The sequence below is a fragment of the Coenobita brevimanus genome, chromosome 97, assembly GCF_032717465.1.
Source record: "Coenobita brevimanus isolate Jiangsu-jjx chromosome 97, ASM3271746v2, whole genome shotgun sequence".
NCBI lineage: Eukaryota > Metazoa > Arthropoda > Malacostraca > Decapoda > Coenobitidae > Coenobita > Coenobita brevimanus.
In genome coordinates, this window is record NC_137050.1 from 16,519,612 (window position 1) to 16,545,911 (window position 26,300).

Sequence of the window (26,300 nt, forward strand, 5' to 3'; positions counted from 1 at the left end):
AAGAAGTCTGTTCCCTCCCTTGCACTATTTTGCAGATACTTTTATGGCAGATTCTCAGGCAAAGTTGCATCCATTGTGCTACCTCTCCACCCTGTCCCTCTTGCTAGGTGGGCATCTGGTAATGCTTATGACTGGATTGTCACACTGCCATATTGCAGAACTACTTCCTATCAGAATTCTTTTATTCCCTGAACAGCCTTTCTTTGAAACTTGCATCCCTAGAAGAGTTACCTCCCATACTTCAGTGTACAGGAGTTCAAGTCCAACTGTTATAGATTTTTTTTATGAATGGAAGACATCTGTAAACTGGTGTATGGATTATTTTTTATCTGATCTGTTTTTCCTTTTCTGTTTTTTCTCCTGTTCATCATCTGTAAAAATAAAAATATTTAGACATGACTTTGATTCTGGAGCTTGATTAGCATAGTTTTTCTTTTTCAAAATAATTATACAGCAATGAGTGGTGCAAGTGGATAGTTCTCTATTGAGGGTTATTTTATTGAAAATAGTTTTATATACATACAAAAATAAGCTAGGAAGATCTCTCATATTGTATTTTCATGTCAGAGCTTACCTCTGTTTCTTACAGATCCAAAACCAAATGGGCCTCCTGTGTTGCCGATACCGGTGCCTTTCTACATCCCAGCTCCCATGATGATGTACAACTCACCCTTCCCAGTCCCACTCTTCGTACCCATTCCGGTTCCAGTCCCAATCTTCATTCCCACCACTGCCAAAACAACAGACAATCTGAAATCCATGATGAAGGTAATTTGAGATGTACTGTATTGTATAGGGAGGCATAACATTTTTAAAATATTTCACCTCATCAGCTCCTCACTTTCCTCTTCTAGCAAATACTTGTGTTCTTAAGCTGAACGAGTGTGGGTATGTTTTCCTGCTCATAGATAATTTTCTTTGATTCACAGAGTCATAGAGGAAAGCAACAGACATGCCTTAAGTCTGAAGTAGACTTGCTTATAGTACGGTCTTGGGTTATGTCAGTCTTGACTTATGACAACATGTGGTTATGATGTACCGTACTGTTAGTTTATCTATCCAGTCAAACCTCACTGTAACAGACTAATTGAGGCTCAAGGCATTCAGAAAAAAGTAAAATTCCGATAAAAGAGACATCTGCTAACCCGTACTTTTTCCGATATATCAGACATTAATCTGGATCGTACCAACGTTTTTTAAACTAATTCCACTACCATTGCATTACTGTACTCTATTAAACATTTATCACAATAATCATATGGTATAAAATATATATATATATATATATATATATATATATAGATAGAAATATATATATATATATATAGATAGATAGATATAGATATATAGATAGATAGATAGATATATATATATATATATATATATATATATATATATATATAGATAGATAGATATATATATATATATAATACTGTACCATACACAGATAAACATGTCTTTTATGTGCTTTGTTGTGGTGAACATAGCTGAAGTGGTCAGGCAGTCTGGACTGCCTCTGGCTTTATTGGACTTTTCTGAGATACAAGAATTTAGTCCAGTCGGCTTCTCAAGTCTGTTAAAAGCGCATTCCGGTCTTTCTTTTTTGTTTCTTTATTTCTTTTCATGTTAGGAAGAGGGAACCAAAGGCCAGAAGCCTGCAAACTGTTCCTTCCAAGAAAAAACAAAAACAATACAAGAGAGAACCAAATTCAAAATCTTGTCATTTTGAGATGCCTGGACACATTGCGTTTGAAAGACTGGAGGTCATAGGGATCACGAAATACAGACAGAGGGAGACAGTTCCAGAATTGACCCATTGCACAAATGAAGGACTGGGAGTAACAGTTAACTCTTGCATTAGAGAGTTGGACAGAAAAGGGATGAGAGTTTGTTGCTAGAAGGATGCTACCCTCCAATCATAGAGGTGGAGGGATGCAAGCAGATAGTTCAGAGGAGCAGTGACCATTAAAGTAGCAATAGAAAAGAGATAAAGATGCAACAATGCAGAGAAGAGACAGATGTTAAAGGAGATGAAGGTGCAACAGTGCGGATAAGAGACAGATGGTGAAGGGAGCCAGTAAGAGGAGGAGAGTTAATGAGACGAAAAGCCTTTGACTCCACCCTGTTGAGAAGAGCAGTATGTGGGGAGCCTTCCCACACATGAGCGTTGTACTCTAAATAGAGGCGAATACAATCTGTGTATAAAGTCAACAACTGTGTAGGGGTAAAGAAGGTACGGAGTCGGCTTAGCACACCTAATCTCGAGGAAGCAGATTTTACAAGATTTGTAATATGATCTTTCCAAGATAAGTCCCGAGTGAATGAAACTCCATGCATGTTCAAGGATGATGCAGGATTGAGCTGGATATTATTAAACATTAGTGGGTATTCCTGTGGAAAATTTTGTTGGGTTGATAGGTGTAAGACCTGAGTCTTTGGTGCATTAAAAACAAGATTAATTTTATCCCAGTCAGAGATACGAACCAAGTCAGATATTAGATGTGCCATAACCTCGTCCCTTGTTTGTTGAAGTAACTGCAGAGATGTACTTTGTGGGAACTGAATGGTAAGGTGAAAGGGGGAGTCATCAGCGTACGAGTGGATAGCATTAGATGTGCAGCTTAGAAGGTCATTGATGAATAAAAGGAAGAGAGTCGGTGATAGGACAGAGCCCTGAAGAACACCACTGTTGATGGATCAAGGAGAAGAACGATGGTCATCTACAACAGCAACTATAGAACAACCAGAAAGGAAGCTATAGATAAAGGTACAGATGGAAAAATAGAAACCGTAAGAGGGCAGTTTGGATATTAAAGATTTATGCCAGACTCAATTCAGAGCCTTTGAGATGTCAAATGCAATGGCAAAGCTTCGCCAGCGTTCCAAAAGGAGGATGGCCAGAGTCTGAAAAGTAGGTGAGAAGATCGCCGGTGGAGCATCCCTGACGGAACCCTTACTGACGATCATAAAGAAGGTTGTGATAGGAAAGATGCTATAGAATTTTTCTATTAAGAATTGACTCAAAAACTTTTGAAATACAGGACGTTAAAGCAATTGGACGATAGTTGGAGGGTTGGGAGTGGTCACCCTTGTTTGGGACTGGCTGAATGAGAGCAAACTTCCAGCAAGAAGGAAAGGTACAAGTTGACAGACAAAGGCGAAAGAGTTTGCCTAGGCAGGGTGTAAGCACAGAAGCACAGTCTTGAGAACAACAGGAGGGACCCCATCAGGCCCATATGCCTTGTTAGTACTGAGGCCAGTGATGGCAGAAAATACATCAACTGAAGAAATTTTAATGTCAGACATGAGGAAGTCAGAGGGGGGAAGTGATGGAGGAACAGCACCGGAATCGTCTAAGGTGGAATTGGAGGAGAAAGTCTGTGCGAAGAGATCTGCTTTATCAATAGAAGAAATAGCTACAGAACCATCAGAGTAGAAAAGAGGAGGGAAGGATGATGAGGTAAAGTTGTTAGAAAGATTTTTGGCAAGGTGCCAGATGGAGCGGGAAGAATTCGAGTTGGAGAGTTGAGAGCATTTAGTATGGATGAAATTATTTTTAGTAGAGCGAAGAACAGATTTAGCATGATTCCGGGCAGAAACGTAAAGATGATGTGATTCAGGGGTGGGTTGGCTCCGGTACCTTTTGTAGGCCCTCTCCTTGTTGCGGACAGCATTAGAACAAGCTTGATTAAACTAAGGCTTTCTTGCGTTAGTCAAAGGATATGAGAAAGGAATGTATGCTTCCATGCTCGAGAGAATAACCTCCGTAATGCGCAAGGCACACTCAGATGGCTCCCGGCCATGGAAGCAATAATCATTCCAGGGAATATCAAAGAAGTACTTCCTGAGGGCCTCCCAGTCCACGGCTCCAAAATGCCTCAGACGACGTTTCCCTGGAGGGTTCACAGGCCATTCCGGAGTGATAGGACAGGTTAAGGTAATAAGGTTGTGATCGGAGGAGCCCAACGGAGAGAAAAGATTAACAGAGTAAGCAGAAGGATTAGTTGTGAGGAAGAGATCAAGTATGTTGGAGCTCTCTCCAAGGCGGTCAGGGATACGGGTAGGGTGCTGTACAAGCTGCTCTAGGTCATTATTCACTGTTTATTCCCAGAAAATGAGCACGTGTGGCCTTCATTGCAGTAGGCATATACTCGCCATCGAAGTTAGGCAGTAACTGTTGAAGTGGTGACGGGGAAACAGAGTTGCCAGATCGCAACGGCCGCATGACCAAACTCCTCAGTTTTCATTACCAAATTTAACTTTTCATTACCAAATTTGCAAAACTAGCATTTATTCTTCACTAATTATATATCTATCTATCTATCTATCTATAGCCCGACACCCTAATCCCGCAGAGGGTGGCTGCAGACAAAATCCCTCCAAGTCGCTCTGTCACCCACCATTTGACTACCCTCCCCCCAACTCACTCCCCCCTCCCTCATATACCTCTCAAGTGGAAATACATGTAATCACTCTTCTCATAATTAACAGCATGTTGATTATTTTTACACTACATTGGCTAGTAGATTAATGAGAGAGAGCAAACAATCCACCATCTCCATCCTATGTATCCTCATACATGTGAAAAATCCGTTTGGTAATGTGTTATTCTGATTCATTACCAAACGAATTTTTCATTACCAAATTGGCCCACATTTGGTAATGAAAAATACCAAATGGCAACCCTGACAGGGGAGGAGGGAGGGGGGAGGAAGGAGGAGGTGAAGAGGCCGTGGTTTAAACCAGCTGTTCGGCATGCAGCAATTTCAAGTTATGGGTGGGAAAAAATTCAGATTTTGGGGGGATTTTTTTCTTTTTTTGGCCATTTTTGGGTTCCGAAGGTCCAGGCCCACAATGTCCGGTAAGTGGGCGTCCGGAAAGTACGGGGATTACTGTACTGTATATATGTGTACGTACTGTATGTGTATACAGTAGTATACTGTAAGACCTCCCTATAACGGACTAATTGGGGCCCAAACCATTCCAAAAAATGCAAAATTCCGATAAAAGCGACATCTGAACTTCCCCCTGTTAATCCAGACTTTTTCTGATATATCAGATATTAGTCCAGATCACATGAACAGTTTTTAAACTGGTTTGACTACCAGTGCAGTATTGTACTGTGTTATAACTTCACTACATTAATCAAATGGTGTAATACACATGATAATACTATGCTGTACACTGATAAACATGTCTTTTATTTACCTTATTGATGAACACAATTGAAGTGGTCAGGCAGTCCAGACTGCTCCTGGCTTTATCAGACTTTTTCTGATATACAGGAATTTAGTCCGGTAGCTCCTCGAGTCCGATAAAAACGTATTCCTGTCTATTGAAGTCTGTTAGATCGAGATTTTAGTGTAATTAGATTGCGGGTATGAAAGTGGTATATAACCAACTGGGAATAAAAGGAAGGGAGGTAGTAGACTTAAGCTATGGCAAGTATGTAAACAAGATGGTTAAGTTGATGCATTCAAATGTAGATGGAGTGATGTCAAAATTATTAGAGATGAAAGACTATACCAAAGAAAAGGAACCACATATTATTTGCCTAACTGAAACAAAATTAACCCGAGATATCAAATGATACCCTAAACTTAGAGGAATACAGTATGTGGAGAAGAGACAGAAATATAAGAAATGGAGGAGGAATTATAATCTTAACAAAGAAAAATCTACATATCAAAGAAATAGAACTAGATATACCCTCACAAACAGAACTGATTGCATTAGAGATTAACACATCTGAAGAGAAAGTAATTGTAACAAATTTGTATATGCCACCCAAAACAAACACTTGTGTAAGAGGCAAATATGAAGACCTGGCAGAAAGTGCAATTCAGAGTTTAAGAACATTACTACATAGAATGGATGAGGAATCCAAAAGAATTATTTTAACATTAAATAATTATTTAATTATTTTTTTATTTTTCAGTACAAATATAAATGGTGCGAAGGCTGCAGTGCGTGTGGATGGTGAACTAAATGAATTTTTCTCTTTGAAGGTTGGGTTGAAACAGGGATGTGTCATGTCTCCATGGTTGTTCAATCTGTACTTGGATGGGGTAATAAAAGAGGTACAAGGTAGGGTAGTGGATGTTGGAGTGGCCATGGTGAGAGAGGATAGTGTTTGGAAACTTCCTGTACTGTTGTTTGCAGATGATACTGTGTTGTTGAGTGAAGACGAAGGAGAGCTGCAAGGCTTGGTGGATGAGTTTGGGAGAGTGTGTAAGAAACGGAATCTAAAGGTGAATGTAGGGAAGAGTAAAGTGATGGTCTTTGAGAGAGGTGAAGTCAGTGAATGTACAGCGAGGTTGGATGGTGAGGAATTGGAAAATGTGAGTACATTTAAGTACTTGGGTAGTGTGATGAGTAAGGATGGAGGTTTGGAGGGTGAAGTGCTTGAAAGGGTACAGCAGGGAAGAGAGGTTGCTGGTTCCTTGAAAGCAGTGATAAGAAACAGGGAAGTGAGCATGGAAGTGAAAAAGTTACTACATGACAGTATTGTGATACCAACTCTAACATACGGAAGTGAAGCTTGGACATTGTTGGAAGGACACAAGTCAAGAGTGAGAGCAGTGGAAATGAGTTATTTAAGAGGAGCCTGTGGAGTCACATGGAGAGACAGGCTGACGAATGAGGATATAAAGGAGCGTTGTGGTGTTGATGTGGATGTGATAGGAAGCGTTATGAGGAACACACTGAGGTGGTTTGGCCATGTGGAGAGGATGGAGGGTGAAAGACTGACGAAGAGAGTGTATGTGAGTGAGGTGGAGGGGGAAAGAGGGAGGGGGAGGCCGAGGATGAGATGGAGGGATGGGGTGGAGAGGTATATGAGAGAGGGGGGTGTGAGCTGGGAGCAGGGGAGTGAAATGGCGGGGGACAGGGCGACTTGGAGGCGATTTGTTTGTGGCCACCCCAAACGGGATTGAGGCGTCTGGCAATAGATAGATAGATAGATAGAGACAAATATAAATTGGAATACTCTAAATGTAAGAAATCAAGAAAATGTAAGAAGCCAAGAAAGCTCTTGGGATCAAAAGCTCCTGGATCTTGTGCAGTAGTTTTTCCTAACACAGAATGTAAAGGAAAACACCAGAAAAAGAGGACATGATGATCCATGAGTACTACATCTGATATTTACTAGGCATGAAAATGATATTGACAGTATAATGTATCACCCTCCATTCGGCAAAAGCGACCATGCAGTATTAAATTGCAACTTCAGGATTGCATATGACATAGTTACCAGTAATGACATTTTCAAAAAGAGTGTAAACTACAAAAAGGCAACTACCATGATCTGAAGAAGTACTTCTTAGAAATAGATTGGGAAAAGGAGCTTAGAGGACAAGATATGAATGTTATATATAGATAAATATGTGATTTTTGTGAAATAGGAGTCCAATATTACATCCCACAGCACAAAGAAACTGAAATTAAAACAAAGAAATGGTTCAATACAGAATGTAAAAAATCAAAAGAAAAAAAGAGACTTGCTGTGAAATAAATACAGAAGACACCATAGGGAGAGGGCATATAACAGCTATAAAAAACAGGCAAGAAATTATTATACAAGGATATGGAGGGAAGCCCAAAGACAGTTTGAGGAAGATGTTATAAATAGAAGTAGTGATCAGCCTAAGCAATTTTACAGCTACAGTACATCCGAAGCAAAACCAAAGTTAAAGATAAAACTCAGTCCATTACGGACAAGGGGATCATCTATACACAAGAGAGAGAGATTTGTGAAGCACTAAATAAAAATTTCCAGTCAGTTATAACAGAAGAAAATAATTTTGAAAGAGATGATATGGAACATGCGTGCCCACACATATTACCAGATATACAAGTATCAGAAAAAGAAGTACAAGAAGAGTTAAGTGAATTAGACAAAGGAAAAGCACATAGACCTGACGAAATTTTAGTTTGGGTGCTACATGAATGTGCAGAAGAGTTAAGTAGACCAATATATTTATTATTCAAGGAATTCTTAAGTAAAGGTAAACTACCTGATTTTGGAAGAATGCAAACATTGTTCCCCTGTTCAAGAAAGGGAATAGACAGAATCCACACAACTGCCAACCAGTATCACTGACCAGTGTTGTAAATAAGATACCTGAAAAGCTGATAAGAAAAGTTTGAGTAAACCATCTAGAAGAACACAGTATGATAACAGAAAGGCAGTTCGGTATTAGAAAGGGGAAGTCATGTGTTACTAATCTATTAAACTACTATGATAGAGTTACAGAAACATTACAGAAAAGAGAAGGCTGGGTGGACAGTATCTGTTTAGATTTCAAGAAAGTATTTGACAGAGTACGGCACCAAAGACTTTTATGGAAACTGTACCATTAGGGAGGAGTCCAAGGCAGCCTGTACTGGTGGATGCAGGATTTTCTCAGACAAAGGGAAATGAGAACAGTACTATGGGGAAATTACTTGTGTTGGAGGGAAGTGACTAGCAGAGTTCCACAGGGCTCAGTGCTGGCACCAATTAGTGTATGTTTTTAGTATATATTAATGACATAGACAGTAACATTGGAAATGGAAGCTAAATTTGTTTGCTGATGATGGAAAGATACAAAGGAAAACTACTAACAGATTCTTGCAGAGAACTACAAGTGGATTGCGCAGTTACCTTTTTTCTATCCCACCCTGTGGTTTGCAAAAAATTATTTTTTTTTTTTTTTTTTTTTTTTTTTTTTTTTTTTTATAACTTGAAGATCAACATCCAGAGCATCATCTGGTGAAAAAAAAATACTGTAATCTCTCTCGCTCCATCATTGCATAGGACCATGCATTAGTTTACGTAGGGGAGTAGTGAAAAAATGAAAAAGAAAAAATATATATATTTTGTTTTTGTTTATTATAAACTTGAAGATAAACATCCAGGGAATCATTTGGTGAAAAGAAAAAAATCTTTCTCACTCCATCGTTGCATATTGCCATGCTCAAGTTTGCGTAGGGGTGGAGTAATTAGCGGTGATGCACAGCCAGTGCAGCCTCAGCTGCGGCTTGCAACGCGACGCTACCCTGCCTGAGCTGTGGCTCGCAATCCACAAGTTAAATAAACTTCATGAATAGAGCAGTGCATGACAAATGGAATTTAATGTGGACAAGTGTCATGTAATTAAGTTTGGTAAAAGTGAAAAAAGACCGGATTGGGATTATAGGTTAAGAAGTTCAACCCTACACATATCAGAAAGGAGGAAGGACCTAGGAGTGATTATAAATAACAGACTATCTTGGCTGATCACGTCAGTGAGAATAACATGTACACACTGCTTGCTAATATGAGAATAGCATTCACATTTATAAATGAAGACATGCTAAGAAAGATAATAACATCATTCATCAGACCAACCCTGGAGTATGTATCAGTAGTCTGGAATTCTCATCTCAAAAATATGCATAAATAAGACTGAAAAAGTACGAAGGGCAGCTACAAGATGGGTGCCAAGCTTAAGGGATCTAAGCTACGAAGAAAGACTAGAGAAATTGAATCTACCAAAACTATTGGAGAGAAAGAAAAGAGGAGACATGATTATGCTATGTAAATGCATCTTAGGGAAAGAGAAAATAGGCCAAAATGGATATATCTGTATAACCTATGGGGAAGAATCAGCAAGAGGACACTGCAAAAAACTACATTAAAAGAGGCGATAAAGAAGTAAGGAAATTTAGTTTCCCAAATTGGGCAGTTGATCAGTGGAATGCAGTACCAAATGAAATAGTGTGTGCCAAAACTATTCATAAATTTAAGGATATGTATGATAAAAATGATTTAATACACGAGACATTACGATCTTGACACATTCCTGTAAAGATACAGTTAGGTAAGAACAATTAGGTACAGTTAGGTAAGAACACAGGAGACAAATGGGGGTGGGCGAGGGTAGGGGGATAGAGAGGGAGACAACCAGGTGTGAGGAAGGGGGGAGACATGCCTGGCAGTGCTGAGTGTGGTGAGGGATGGAGGACGAATGGGGGGGAGAGGAGGAATGGATGGGAGAAGAGAGGGGATGGAGGGAGGCAGGGAGGACCAGAAGAGCCTCATTTGAAACCTAATGAGAGATGAGGTGTCAGACTGGAGAGGCGAGATGTCGGACTAGCGAGGAGACAGACGTTCAAATTGTTCGGATTTTGGGAATGTTCCCCTATTTCTTGTGTTTGATCTAGCAAAGCACGAGTGATTATCGATGCGCTGGACAATGGGGTATGGGTGTACATACTTTTTCACTCCGTAATTTTTGGAAAGATGCCAATATCCACCCATTTCCTAAGATAGGAAGTTTCTCTGATCCATCAGACTACAGACCAATAGCTATCTCATCTGCTTTGGGTGGAGTGTATGAGATTGTCATTAATAAGCACATTGTTAAACATCGTGAGTCCAACAGCCTAATTAGTGACAGACAGTATGGGTTTCACCATGAAAGACCCACTGTTGATATACTCAATCTCCATTGCTGATGCCTGTCCAGGATGCAACACAGCACCCCATATATTAAGCACATTATGGAAGACTGCATTGCACACAATCACCTACGCCAACAACACAACATACACTCTTTGAGAGCTCTGTGGGAAAGCCCGGTCTCGGCCATGGCCTTCCTAAGGGACTCGGGGCTGTTCGGCCAGACTGCCTAGGGAACAGCTACTACTACTACTACTACTCAATCTCCTGACTCATGCCATCCATCAGTCAGTTGACCAACATGGAGAAACCCACACAGTAGCCCTTTATAGTTCTAAAGCTTTTGACAGTGTGGCACTATTCCCTGTTATCCAAACTCCCATCCTTTGGCCTGTCATCTTTTGCCCCCCTGCTTTCATTATTTTACACATACTTTTATCACTAATGCTCAGATGAAGGTGCGTCCATTGTGCCATCTCTCCACACCTTCCACCATGCTATACAGGCATCTGGTAGCACTCATGATGGGACTGTCACACTGCCATATTGCAGAACTTCTGCCTATCAGAGTTCCTTTATACCTCAAACTGCTTCTCTTTGGAACACATATCCCAAGATTGGTTTCCCCCAAACCTTAGCCTACAGCAGGTCAAGTCCAAGTGTTGTGGATTTTTTATGAATGGAGGATGCCTGTAATCTGGTGTATGAGATTATTTTTTTGTTTAATTTGTTTTCCTTTCGTCTTCATCAAAGAAAAAAAAAAAAGCCATTCATGTTGCAACCTAATTCTCACTTAATACAGCACATTTTTCACATTAAATGGTAGTTTTTAGGATCGCATTCTGTACGAGGTGCTGTCCAAAATTTTCTAGACTAATGCTATATAAAACTGAAAACTCACAATAGCTCCTATTGGCTGCCATCACCCTTGAAGTAGTTCCCGAGCACATTGATGTACTGTTCCCAGCACTTCCTTCATTTCTGGAACGCTCCCCGGAAGTCCTTTTCGACAAGTGTTGAGCACCATCAGCTATTCCTTCTGGATGTCCTCACTGGTATCAAAATGACACTTTTTCAGCTTGATCTTCTTTTTGGGGAACAGAAAGAAGTCACAGGTGGTGAGTAAGGAGAGTGGGGGACGATAGCCAAGTTGAGCTCGCTGTGAGTCGGGGCATTGTCATGATGAAGCAGCCAGTTGTTGTCTTGCTAAAGTTTGGGGCGTTGGCTTCTCACATCTTCACGCAGTCACCGCAAAACATCACTGTAGAGGTTGGAATTGACAGCTTGGCCATCTGGGACAAATTTTTTGTGCACAATCAAAGAAAATGATCAGCATGTACTCAACGTTGCACTTCACTTGTCTGGCCTTTTTGGGTCTTGGTAAGGCTTTCTGACCAAGAGATTGCTCACCAAACACTTGTTGAATCATTGCCAGGGTCTCTTTTGCATTTTTCCCAAGATTCACAGAAAATTTGATGCATTTCACTGTTCCTTTTTTAGATCCATCGAAAATTGCCAGACACTCACTATGTGCACAACAGTAATCAAACAAATGTCACTAATCCCCATGTCTGCCTAGCTCCGCGCTGTGTGGCACACTGACTCACAGTACATGTTAGTATTGCCACTTAGAGGCACATCGTGCAACTACAACCTGTTTAGGAGCTGCGGAAAATTTGGATAGCATCTTGTATACAGTGAGGAATTGCTGTCTTGTACTGTATTATAATCTTCCAGAAAATTCAGGATGAGATGCCATCTGACCCTTATGAGGCTGAGATGCTGCTTCTGGCACGAGCCTCAGAGGAGGAGGGAAAGGAGAGACAGGAGGATAACCTCAACTCACCATCCACTCATCAGTCCGGTAAGCCGTTAGTGAGGAGGTAAAGTTAGATTTACATAAGATTACTTCAGTGGTGTAAAAATAAAGTTAATTCTGGAATGTGGTTCAAATACTGGACGGAAGTGATAGTATTTTACAGTACCAGAAACAGTTTTCCCATTGTTAGTCCAATTCTGAACACAAAATGAGTGAAACTGACCTGTTACATGTGATTTGCTTGTTTATTGCTACATCTGAATTTATTGCATGTATTTTATGTATATATTTCCTAATGCATATCAAGAAAACAAATTTTATTTTATATCTGGTGTTCATCTAAGGCATAATCCCTATACAGTCATCCATGATTTTTTGTAGTTTTAACTTTGCCAGTTTTGTTTTACATAATCACAGAATATATTAGTTTAATGTGTATATATGGATGAATAAAAAGGTTTGTCATTGAATCACCAGAAAATTTACTTCAAGGAAGTAGATTCTATTATCTGATGATTTTAGGGGCACTACAATGGTTCTTTTAGGTAATTACATACAGTACATGTAATTAAATCATGACTGTAGGGGTCCCTTTTAGAAGGATGTTCATTACCTGCAGCATTTTGTTATTTGTAGGTGTGTTGGTCCACTAACGCTTACGAAACTCGTGGAATGGCTGTATATTGTCCTTCCTACACCACTTTAATCATATAATTAGGAATTTATATGTCAGTGAGCAAACTTAGAGTTTGGAGACATTTAAATATTGTATTTTTATATCTCATAAAACAATTTGTCAAAATGATATTTGTTACTGAATTATTAGCTCTACACCAGCACCTCAGCATTCACAGGATGAATGTCCATGAGTTCTTCTGTCCACGAGGTAGCCTCATATGTTCACATTTATATCATCATCATCATCTAATCCTGTGTTGCTCTATGAGGAACTCAGGAACCCAGGGCTGGGCAAGTTGGTCCTGACACTTAAGATGAAAGTGACCCACCTCACTCATCCCTGAGTGGCATTACGTGAGCGATAAACCCCAACCACCCCTTGAATATAAACCTGCATGGGCTTAATCTAATTGGAGTTCCTTAAATACCTAGTAAACAACCAGGCACCATAATTTGGATATATGGCAACCACCCAGCATAGTAAATGGTTTCCTGGTGTACAGGAAGCCCTTTGGCCTGTTACTCAGGTAGAGTCACCCGTAGACAGAAGGAAGAGGAGAGAATGAAGGAAAGAATTATGAGGAAGGAAGGAAGAGTGGAAAGGAAAGGACAGTCACCCTAGAGCAGTTCTACATGGAGTGAGTAGATGGTGTGTGCCCTCATCTACCACTCTTCAGAATTATAAATTTTAAAAAATGAGGAGGATGTATGGTGAACTTGTTGAATGAAAGGCAGTGATAGACTACATGTGTGTGGATGAGCGAATGAGAAGACAAGTGTTGGATGCAAGAGTGTGGAGAGGGTGGGGGAATGGAATCTCGGACCATCACTTAGTGATGGCCAAGGTAAAGTTGCAAAGAAAATGGTTGAGGAGACGAAGGGGAAGGCAGGAGGAAACAGCTCCTGTGAGAAGAGTGGAGAATTCGCAAGATAGTGAGAAAATGGCAGAGTATAAGAGCATAGTGGAAGAAAGATTGAGAAGGTATGAGCTAGAGCAGATGGAAGGGGTGGAAGACGTATGTAAAATATTCACGGAAGAGATAGGTAATCATAGGGGCATTTGTCTTCTTAGTATGATAGGAAAAGTGTATGGTAGGATACTTATTGACAGAAAGAACAGAGAAATTAGTTGGAGAAGAACAGGGAGGCTTTAGAAAGGGAAGAGGTTGTGTAGATCAGATATTCATTATTAGATCCTTAGTGGAAAAGTTTCTAGAGAAGGGAAAGAAGTTGTATGCGGCTTTCATGGATTTGGAGAAAGCATATGACAGGGTGGATAGACAAGGATTGTGGAAAGTGTTAAGAATATATGGAGTAGATGGGAAGTTGTTGAATGCTGTGAAGAGTATGTACGATGGTGCAAAGGCTGCAGTGCGTGTGGATGGTGAACTAAGTGAATTTTTCTCTTTGAAAGTTGGGTTGAAACAGGGATGTGTCTTGTCTCCATGGTTGTTCAATCTGTACATGGATGGGGTAATAAAAGAGGTACAAGGTAGGGTAGTGGATGTTGGAGTGGCCCTGGTGAGAGAGGATAGTGTTTGGAAACTCCCTATACTGTTGTTTGCAGATGATACTGTGTTGTTGAGTGAAGACGAAGGGGAGCTGCAAGGCTTGGTGGATGAGTTTGGGAGAGTGTGTAAGAAACGGAATCTAAAGGTGAATGTAGGGAAGAGTAAAGTGATGGTCTTTGAGAGACGTGAAGTCACTGAATGTACAGCGAGGTTGGATGGTGAGGAATTGGAAAATGTGAGTACGTTTAAGTACTTGGGTAGTGTGATGAGTAAGGATGGAGGTTTGGAGAGTGAAGTGTTTGAAAGGGTACAGCAGGGAAGAAAGGTTGCTGGTTCTTTGAAAGCAGTGATAAGAAACAGGGACGTGAGCATGGAAGTGAAAAAGTTACTACATGACAGTATTGTGATACCAACTCTAACATACGGAAGTGAAGCTTGGACGTTGTTGGAAGGACACAAGTCAAGAGTGAGAGCAGTGGAAATGAGTTATTTAAGAGGAGCCTGTGGAGTCACATGGAGAGACAGGCTGACGAATGAGGATATAAAGGAGCGTTGTGGTGTTGATGTGGATGTGATAGGAAGCGTTATGAGGAACACACTGAGGTGGTTTGGCCATGTGGAGAGGATGGAGGGTGAAAGACTGACGAAGAGAGTGTATGTGAGTGAGGTGGAGGGGGGGAGAGGGAGGGGGAGGCCGAGGATGAGATGGAGGGATGGGGTGGAGAGGTATATGAGAGAGGGGGGTGTGAGTTGGGAGCAGGGCAGTGAAATGGCGGGGGACAGGGCGACTTGGAGGCGATTTGTTTGTGGCCACCCCAAATGGGATTGAGGCGTCTGGCAATAGATAGGTAGATAGATAGATAGGCGCAGCGTGTGAGGTGGTTTTTGGAGTGAGGAGGAGATGCAAGGGTGTGCAAGGGACAGCATGGTGGAATGATGAAGTGAAACGAGCTGTGGAACAAAAGAAGAATGCATGTAGTGAATGGTTAGCGAGTAGAGGTAGGGGAGAAGATGAGAGAGAGAGGAGAGAGGTATATGAGCAGGAGAAGGGAGGCGAAGAGACTGGTGAAGGAGAGTAAGAAGAAAGTGGATGAAGAGTTTGGGAGGAATCTGAGTGTGAAATGGAGGGAGAGTTAGAAATGGTTTTGGAAGGAGGTAAAGAAAGTAAGGCAGTGTGAAAGGGGAAATTGTAGGGGAGTGAAAGATAGGAATAATAAGATTGTTGGTGGAGAAGAGAGAGAAATTGAGGAAATGGAAGGAGCACTTTGAGGATTTGTTGAATGTAGAAAGTGAGAGCAGTGCGAGTATAAGTGGTTGGGGAATGGCTGGGAGAAGAAGAGATGAGAGGAGGGAGGAAGAGATCAGTAGGGCAGAAGTATCTGTCTCTATCTATCTATTGCCAGACGCCTCAATCCCGTTTGGGGTGGCCACAAACAAATCGCCTCCACGTCGTCCTGTCCCCCGCCATTTCACTACCCTGCTCCCAACTCACACCCCCCTCTCTCATATACCTCTCCACCCCATCCCTTCATCTCATCCTTGGCCTCCTCCTCCCTGTTCCCCCCTCCACCTCACTCACATACACTCTCTTCGTCAGTCTTTCACCCTCCACCCTCTCCACATGGCCAAACCACCTCAGTGTGTTCATAACATTTCCTATCACATCCACATCCACACCACAACGCTCCTTTATATCCTTATTCGTCAGCATGTCTCTCCATGTGACTCCACAGGCTCCTCTTAAATAACTCATTTCCACTGCTCTCACTCTTGACTTGTGTCCTTCCAACAGTGTCCAAGCTTCACTTCCATACATTAGAGTTGGTATCACAATACTGTCATGTAGTAACTTTTTCACTTCCATGCTCACTTCCCTGTTTCTTATCACTGCTTTCAAAGAGCCAGCAACCTTTCTTCCCTGCTGTACCCTTTCAAGCACTGCACCCTCCAAACCTCCATCCTTACTTATCACACTACCCAAGTACTTAAACGTACTCACATTTTCCAGTTCCTCACCATCCAACCTCGCTGTACATTCACTGACTTCACCTCTTTCAAAGACCATCAATTTACTCTTCCCTACATTCATCTTTAGATTCCGTTTCTTACACACTCTCCCAAACTCATCCACCAAGCCTTGCAGCTCCCCTTCGTCTTCACTCAACAACACAGTATCATCTGCAAACAACAGTACAGGGAGTTTCCAAACACTAGCCTGTCTCACCAGGGCCACTCCAACATCCACTACCCTACCTTGTACCTCTTTTATTACCCCATCCATGAACAGATTGAACAACCATGGAGACATGACACATCCCTGTTTCAACCCAACCTCCAAAGAGAAAAATTCTTTTAGTTCACCATCCACACACACTGCAGCCTTAGCACCATCATACATACTCTTCACAGCATTCAACAACTTTCCATCTACTCCATATATTCTTAATACTTTCCACAATTCTTGTCTATCCACCCTGTCATATGCTTTCTCCAAATCCATGAAAGTCGGATACAACTTCTTTCCCTTCTCTAGAAACTTTTCCACTAAAGATCTAAGAATGAATATCTGATCTACACAACCCCTTCCCTTCCTAAAGCCTCCGTGTTCTTCTCCTACTAATTCCTCTGTCCTTTCTCTAAATCTGTCAATAAGTATCCTACCATACACTTTTCCTATTATACTAAGAAGACAAATGCCCCTATGATTACCACATACTTCTTTTTCCCCTTTTCCTTTGTACAAGGGAATAATTATACCTGACTTCCAATCCTCCGGGACTCTACCTTCCTCCCAGGCCAACCTGCACATCTTCCACATCCATTGTACTACAATCTCTCCCCCATGCTTCAGCATTTCACCACACACTCCATCAATTCCTGGGGCTTTCCCCAGTTTAACTTTCTTCATTGCTTCCACAACTTCTATCCTACTGATTTCTTCCTGTCTTCTCACCTCCCTCCTTCTCCCAGCCATTCCCCAGCCACTTATACTCGCATTACTTCCATCCTATATGTTCAACAATTCCTTAAAGTGTTCTCTCCATCTGCTCACTTTTTCTCCCTTCTCCACTAGTAATCTACCATTTTTATCTTTCACTCCCCTGCTAACCTCACATCCACCCTGTCTTACTCTCTTCACCTCTTTCCAGAACATTTTCTTACAGTCCCTCCACTTTACATTCAAATTCCTTCCAAATTCCTTATCCACTCTCTTCTTACTCTCTCTTACTAATCTTTTCGCCTCTCTCTTTCTTTCTATATATAACTCTCTTCCTCCTCTCAACTTCTTCCACGCCCCTATTTCTCATCCATTCATCGTATGCTTTCTTCTTTTGTGCCACAGCCTGTCTCACTTCTTCAGTCCACCACACTGTTCCTTGCATCCCCCTCCGTCTTCTCTTCAACCCACACACCACATCACATGCTGTACATATTTCTTCTGTAAATATCCTGCACACACCTTCCACGTCCCCCATCTGCTCCAATTCATATTTGCCCAATTGTTCCTCCACTTCTCTCTTATACTCTGCCTTTTTCTCATCCTCTTGTAACCTTTCCACTCTCCTTGCAACTACTCCATCCTCTCGTGTTTCCCTTCTTCTATTCTTCCTTCTTACTTGTATCCTAATTCTGGCCACCACCAAGTAGTGGTCAGAAAGTCCACTCCCCCAACCTCTATAAGCTCTTGCATCCATTACACATCTTATGCATCCTTTCATCCACACACACATAATCAATCATTGCCTTCCTTTCATTCAGTTCACCACCCACCCTTCTCATCACTCGCCATGTATACCTGTGGATCATTTTATGCCTGAAGAGGGTATTGGCTATCTCCAACCCCCTCCCAGCACAAATGTCCGCTAATGCACTGCCATTCTCATCTATCGCAGCAGGCACACCCCACTCACCAACTATTCCATCCACCTTCACATTCCCTACTTTACCATTCATATCACCGATCAAAAACACTCTCTCATTCCTTCCAAACTTTTCCATGCACACTTCCATATTTGTCCAGAACTCTTCTCTCACTCTGCTAGCACGATCTTGCGTTGGTGCATACACACACACAATCGCCCACATTTGTATTCCAACTTTCAACTTTACCCACACAATCTTTGACCCAATTGGTCCATACTGTCTTATGCTCTTCTTCCATCTTTTACTCACAACTATACATACTCCTTCCTTTGCCCTCTTATTCTCACCTACTCTTGCACATGTACCCCATCCATACTCCCATTCTCTCACACGTTCTCCTCCCCATTTTGTTTCAGTCATTCCACATACATCCACTTTTGCATCCTCAAGCACCTGGACAATCTCTCTCTCTTTCACCTCATCATTCGCTCCTCTTACATTCCACGTAGCCATTACCAAGTCCTTTGTCCAGTCCTGGGTCGTCATCGTTTGGTCAGTCCTTGTCCGAGACTTCTTGTTTGTTTTTCTAGTTAGTTGTTTTCCGGGGAGGGGCACTAACCCTCTGCAAACCCTTTTAGTTGCCTTTTACGACAAACAGGGATACTGGGGGAGTATTCTTGAAAATCCCCTCTACCCCCAGGGGGTGGAAGCAATAAAGATGATCAGTTGGGAAAGGCCCCAGGAATAGATGGAGTGTGTGGTGAAATGCTGAGGTATGGGGGTGAGATTGTTGTGGAGTGGATATGGAAGTTGTGTAGATTGGCTTGGGAAGAGGGAAGGGTTCCAGAGGACTAGATATCAGGTACAATTGTTCCTTTATACAAAAGAAAAGGGGAGAGAGAAGTATGTGGTAACCATAGGGGTATTTGCCTTCTTAGTGTGACTGGTAAAATATATGGTAGAATACTCATTGATAGGGTTAGGCATATGATAGAGGAGTTAGCTGGAGAAGAACAAGGGGGATTTAGGAAGGGAAAAGGGTGTGTAGATCAGATATTTGTTCTAAGATGTTTAGTGGAGACGTACCTAGGGAAAGGAAAGAAAGTGTATGCTGCCTTCATGGACTTGGAGAAAGCTTATGACAGAATAGATAGGCAAGGTATGTGGAAGGTATTAAGAATATATGGAGTGGAGGGAAAATTGTTGAGTGCTGTGAAGAGTATGTACGAAGGAGCTAGGGCTACGGTGCGAGTGGATGGTGAACTGAGTGAGTTCTTTGATCTCAATGTGGGACTAAAACAGGGTTGTGTGATGTCTCCATGGCTGTTTAACCCGCCCCGTCCCGGCCACTTTTCGACCACTGGTACCCCTCAATCCCGGCCACTTTTCGACCACTGGTACCCCTCAATCCCGGCCATTTTTCGACCCTTTTTTTTTTGCTTAAACTTTCGCTTTTGGTCAGAAACAATGGCCAGTGGCAAAGAAAGTGGTCCCTGGGGTCCCTAATTAGCTTAACCAGGTATGCCTTGGTCCCACCTGGCCCCGTGTTCTCCCTAGGTGGTGTGAGCCTCAAACGTTTTCTATGGTATTATAAGTTTGGGAAACCAATGAAAGTAAGTAGAAATGAATTTATTACAAACATAAAAACATGTGATAAAAGAGTATATTGGATTTTATACAAAAATAGAGCAGAAATAAGCATTGTACCATCATGCGAAACGAGCAAAATCGGCCAACTTGGTCACGATGAATCGCTAACATTCTAAAATCATGATACATATAATTTTTTTTACTTACATAATACTTCTACAATAACATTATACCATTTTACATTTTATTGAACTGTTTTTACGTATTCACAGGCCTTTTGATAACATTTAGCGTAATGTTAGCGCTTATTTACGTAGTGAGTGAACTCGCTGTGACTGTTGTTTCAACTCCTATTGTGCTTTTTCTACTTACATAATACTTTTCTAATATTATTATACACTTTTCAACTTTATAGAACTGTTTTGAGATTATTTCAGGCCTTACGTAAATATATAGCGTAATAATAGCGCATAATAACACACACGGTGAAGTCGCTATGACAACTAATTCAACTTACAACCTATTTTTGTACTTATATAATAATTCTACACTAACATTGCATATGTAAACACTTGATATAATTGATATCACATCATTTCTGAACGTACGATGGAACTTAGCGTCATATCTGCGCGTACTTACACAGGGAGTGTTATCGCGATATCATTTGTTTCATCTTACACTAGTAATCAACTTATAAAATACCTTACTACTAACATTACAACATCTTCCACTGTATATAATTCCTATCACATACTTACTGACCAGAATGTAGGTGTACTCGTGACATCAATTATGACAACTTACAGTAATGTTCAACTTATACGTTTTATTCATGCTAACATTACACCCGTTTCCACTTTATTTCCTTGCTATCACATATTTACTGACCAGATTTACACAGTGGGTGTAGTTTTGATAACAATTCTTTCCACTTACACTAATTCTCATCTTATACATTACTTTTCTGAAAAAATAACACCCGTTTCAACTTTATATTTGACTTAGCACCTACTGACTGGCCTTACCATTATCATGAGCGTCATTTCGCCTTCCCACACAGTTTCAGTAGTGTAGGAAATTATGATATTCCTTGAAACAAGGCTGAAGGCACAACGCAACATTGCACTCAACACACTCGTATCTTGTGTCTTTTCTCTGCGTGGATGGTCTGACTGTCGAGTGCCTACATACATGGCAGCAACGCTGGGGTTTACGACGGTTTGGTTCGGAAGAGATTGCGCTGGGGTAGTGGTGGCCTGCAAGACGTAGGGGAGTCTGAGCAGCACGGGGGGCGCGGGTGCGGTGTGGGGGTCTGTCCTGGGCATGCTGGGCGATTATTTCACGTGCCAGCTCCCTCACGAACCCCTCAAAGGTCTCGGATACTCCGGTGGTCATTGCGTGCAGGTAGTGGGCGTTCAGGACCGTGATGTCGAGCAAGTGGAAAAAGAGTTTCTTGTACCACTTCATCGTGGTCCTGGCACAGTCAACACTTGAAATCATCGAGTCTGACTGATCAACTTGCCTCATGTTCAGATTATAGGCAAGTACAGACTCTGGTTTCCATACGTTGCGCCTCCTCTCGCTACGGTGATCCACGGAGTCTGTGCAGTGCATCAGGGGGCTGTGAACAGTTGATAGGAGGCAAACTTCCCTGTTGTGGTTCCACAGGGTTGCAAGGATGTTATTGGCCTGGAAGAAAACCACTTCGTTCTTGTCAAGTTTCCTCCCTATCTTGACCATATTGCGACGGTTTCTCTTGACTGTACCACAGACTCCGGTGTCATGTTGGTGGAGGAACCTAGCGAGGAGAGGGCTAGTGTACCAGTTGTCCAGGTACAACACATGACCACGATGAAGGTACTCTTCTATCATTGTCTTCACCACGGCCCCAGAGAGTCCTATACTCCGATCTTCTATTATATCTGTCTGTGCGCCCGTGTACAAGACTATGTCTTGCACATAACCAGTCTTACAGTCACACATAACAAAGATCTTGAACCCGAAACGGTGTCTTTTGCTGGGTATGTACTGCCTAAAGGAAATATTGCCTCTCCACAACACAAGACTCTCGTCTATGACGAGGTCTCTGTAGGGATAAAATGAGGAGCGGAACATTTCCCGTAAATGATCAAATACCAGCTTAATTCTCCTCATTTTATCGGTGTTATTTGCATTGGCTGGATCATCTGCATCAAAAAAGTGGAGGCGGCCGAGAATAAACTGAAATCTGTTACGACCCATCACCTTTCCAAAGAAAGGTGTGAGGATGATTGGGTCCGTTGTCCAGTAGGCAGGAATTTGATTTTTCCTCACCACACCCATCAAGATTACCAGGGCAAAAAATAGGAACATCTCTGAAATAGTCACGGGATAGTCATACTGTTCTGCATGCTTGCTTGTGGTTCCTAAACGTTCACTTTCAAGGCGCTGGGATTGTGAAAAAATGTTTGTTCTACTATGCGCCCAACAAACGCCTCACCAAAGAACAAGTTGAAAAAATCTAACCGTGACGACCCAGCATTTACACCTGGAGCCGTGCAACCTGACCGCCACTCCTCAGTGAAAGGGTGAATGATGGGAGTAAAATTACTCCCATCCTCCCAGTTCCACGTGACACCACCGTCTCCAGCCACATCACCATCGTCCCCTTCGTCAGGGTGGGGAGGTGAGGGTGGTGGGGGAGGTTGGGGAGGTGGAGAGCGGCGCCTCTCATCACTCGCACTTCTCTTCCCTCTCCCTTTTCCTTTACGCTTTCCCTTCCCTTTCTTTCCTTTCCCCACATCCTGGGGCTGTGGGGAGGAAGTTTGGGAATATTCAGGGGCGAAAGAAGTGCTGGGGAGTGACTCAACCTCCTCTCCCCTAGGCCTACGAGCACCACGTGCTCGTGCTGCCTCCCTCACACCACTGGCCCCTTCACCCCGCACTACCCCCACACCACTCTCACTTTCACCCCGCGCTGCCGCCACAACACTTTCCCTTTCTCCCAGCAATCCCACCACACCACTTGCCACTTCCCCAGACAAAGTACTTTGACCATACCTTAGGTGTCGTCTCGCCCCACCTTCTGATCCACGTGGTGATATTTTCTCCTTTCCCAGCCACGCGACGATATCACGTCCTAGGCCTCTGTCATCCTCATCGTCCTCATCCTCGTCCTGATCAGAATCGTGATGGAGAGATAGCTGTGCACGTGGTTGGGGAGCAGGCTGGCCTTCCCTTGCCTTACGGTATGTCACATACCGCGTTTTTCGGGGTGAAGGGACCTCCTCATCACTGCTACTTATTTCTTCATCTGGCTGGACGTAATCGCGATCCACAACATCATCATCGAGTGGAGAATCACTGTCTCCAGTGAAGGCTTCCAGGATGGATGCGATTTCCTCATCTGAGAGACCTTTCCGCGCCATGTCTGACCTGGGTCACTGCTGGCAGGTGAGTGACCGAGACAAGGGCGACCGCGGGTCACGCGGGGTCTAGGACACTGCCCGCCTGGCGGCAGGTAGGGGAGGCTTGGGTACCCGGGCGAAACGAAAATCTCCCGCGAATTTTGAAAATTGTGGAAATTATGAACCTTGCAATTGCAGGACGTTGAAGTACGTCCCCGGGATTAGCTGTGACAAAACGTGAGGACATGGAAGTACGTCCCCGGGACGGCGGGGGTTAATATATACATGGATGGGGTTGTAAAGGAGGTGCAAGATAGAGCAGTGGATGTGGGGGTGGCTTTAATGAATGAGGGTGAGATTTGGAAGATTCCGGTGTTGCTGTTTGCTGACGATACAGTATTGTTGAGTGAAGATGAATGGGAGTTGCAAGGTTTGGTGAATGATTTTGGGACAGTGTGTAGGGGGAGGAAGCTGAAAGTTAATGTAAACAAGAGTAAAGTTATGGTGTTTGAGAGGAATGAAGTCACAGAATGTACAGTGAATTTGGATGGTGAGGATATGGAGAATGTGAGTGCATTCAAGTACTTGGGGAGTGTGATGAGTAAGGATGGAACTTTGTGGGATGAAGTGCATGAAAGGTTTCAGCAGGGAAGGAAGGTTGTTGGTTCACTGAAAGCAGTGATGAGAAATAGGGAGGTGAGTATGGAAGTTAAGAAGTCACTGCATGATAGTATTGTGATCCCTACCCTGACGTATGGAAGTGAGGCGTGGACCTCGCAAGAGGGGAACAAGTCAAGAGTGAGCGCAGTGGAAATGAGTTACTTGAGAGGAGCATGTGGAGTGACATGGAGGGACAGGTTGACGAATGAAGAAGTGAAGGAACGTTGTGGGGTGGATATGGATGTGGTTGAGAAGATTAGGAGAAATACACTGAGGTGGTTTGGACATGTGGAGAGAATGGAGAATGAACGACTGACTAAGAGGGTGTATGTAGGTGAGGTGGAGGGAGGGAGAGGGATGGGCAGACTGAGGATGAGGTGGAGGGATGGAGTTGTTGAGAGGTATATGAGGGAGGGGGGAGTGAGTTGTGGGGAGGGTAGTCAAATGGTGGGTGACAGAGCGACTTGGAGGCGTTTTGTCTGTGGCCACCCTTTGCGGGATTAGGGCGTCGGGCTATAGATAGATAGATAGATAGAATTTTTTCTAAAAGTATGCCAAGTGGTAGTGCTGATTGCATCATGGCATGTGCATCGCCTCTCCCAGGTGGCACATGTGTCATTCTTACCCTGGATTCGTTCTAGGTCAGGTTACTATTTTTAATCCCAGCAAGCTTTTGTGTCTATACATAAAGCAACTTTGCCTCTCTCGTGCCTCCCAAAAGGAAATAAACTGGTGCTAGTGAGCCTGATGCAGTGAAAGCTAAGAACATTTTGACTTTAGCACAGAAACTTGAAGCATTGGAGAAGCTTGGAAGCAGCATGGGTGCATCAGCTGTTAGCAAGATGTTATTCGAATGAGTCTAACGTACATTTGATTAAGCGTAAATTGAAAGAAAATCAAGAGTTGTGTTGCATATTGTGGTCCTGAAAATGCCAAACTAATGCAATAGGTTTTTGAGGAAGCCACAGAAAAGATGGAGAAAGTGCTGAGTCTGAATCAAGGATATAAATCAGTGGAATATACCATTTGATGAAAGTGTGATACGTGACAGAGCTATAGCTCTCTCTGAACATTTTAAGGAGAAAATTAGTGGCTGTTCAGGCAACATTACATCCTTCCAAGCAAGTAAGAAATGGTTTGATAAATTTAGAAAAATATTTTCACTGCATGTGAGACAGAGAGGTTTGGCAGCTGCCACAGTCTATGGTGCAGCAGCAGCTTTCATACCTGCACCAAAGAATTTGGTTGAGGAGAAAGGCTATACACCAGAACAGGTCTTTATTGTTAACAAAACTGCTTTCTAATACAAGAGGGTCCCCACATACACTTATATTTCTAAGGAAGAAAAAGGACCTCTGGTTTTAAAGCAGCAAAGGATCTGGTAACACTTCTGATGTGCAGCACTACTGCTGGCCATATGATTAAACCATTGATGCTGTACCGTTCTTCAAATCCCAGGGCACTCAGAAGTAAAAATAGGAACTTTCTTTTGGTGTTCTGTAGAGGTAATAAGAAAGTTTGGGTGACTGGAAAACTGTTTTTTTTGGACTTGTTCCATAACTGTTTTGTTCCCGAGGCTGAGAAGTACCATAAGCAGAAAAGACAAAGCTTCATGGTCTTTTTTATGCTCCAGGTCATCAAAAATTATTAGAATCTGCACACCCAAATGTTGAAGTTGTGTTTATGTAACCAGTACAACATCACTTATCCTGCCTCTCAGGCAGGGAGTAATATCCACCTTCAAGGCATATTACACACATTGTGCATTTGGCAGAATCTGCCAGGTGATGGATGAGATCGTACTCTGGATGTGTGGCAGTGTTGGGTTGGAAGTCCTATAACATTGATGACTGTATAAGCAGCATTAGAAAATCATTGGTTGAACTGAAAACAGCAACCATCAGTGTTTATTGGCAAAAAAAATGGTGGCTGAATCAGTAGAGAGGTGACCTGCAGTCCTTAATGGACTCAAGTTCAAATGCCAGTTGGGACATGGAACAGTTTGAGGATTTGAATTTCATAAAGCAGGCTTTACTAATCTACCTGAATACCCGCCAACATGTAAAAAAAAACCCACTAAGAGCGTTACATCAGTCCAGTATGAGACAGCCCCTAGCATGTATTCAGTATGGACGGTGGGTGTTAGTGCCCAAGTGGTGACATGTGGAGGTACATGGTATGTAGGAGGGCTACTGGGCCTTGGGAACAGGCTGTGAAGCCTATGCCCAGAATCAGACACGTAAATATAAATCATCATCATCTAATTCAGTGTTGCCCCATGAGAAGCATGGGAGCCTGGGGCTAGGCAAGTTGGTCCCGACATTTAAGATGGAAGTGACCAACCTCACTCATCCGTGAGTGGCATT

The 26,300-nt window shown here is 42.5% G+C and overlaps 1 protein-coding gene across 1 annotated transcript in view; it reads left to right on the forward strand.

Annotated features, from left to right (window-relative positions):
* Positions 1-641: 641 nt before the first annotated feature.
* Positions 642-26,300, forward strand: part of woc (zinc finger protein without children) — a 125,329-nt gene continuing 99,670 nt past the window's right edge. Inside the window, exons 1-2 of the mRNA XM_080283384.1 lie at positions 642-768; positions 12,161-12,287. Coding sequence (XP_080139510.1) covers positions 652-768; positions 12,161-12,287 — 244 coding nt within the window. The 5' untranslated portion in view covers positions 642-651. The remainder of the gene's footprint in view (positions 769-12,160; positions 12,288-26,300) is intronic.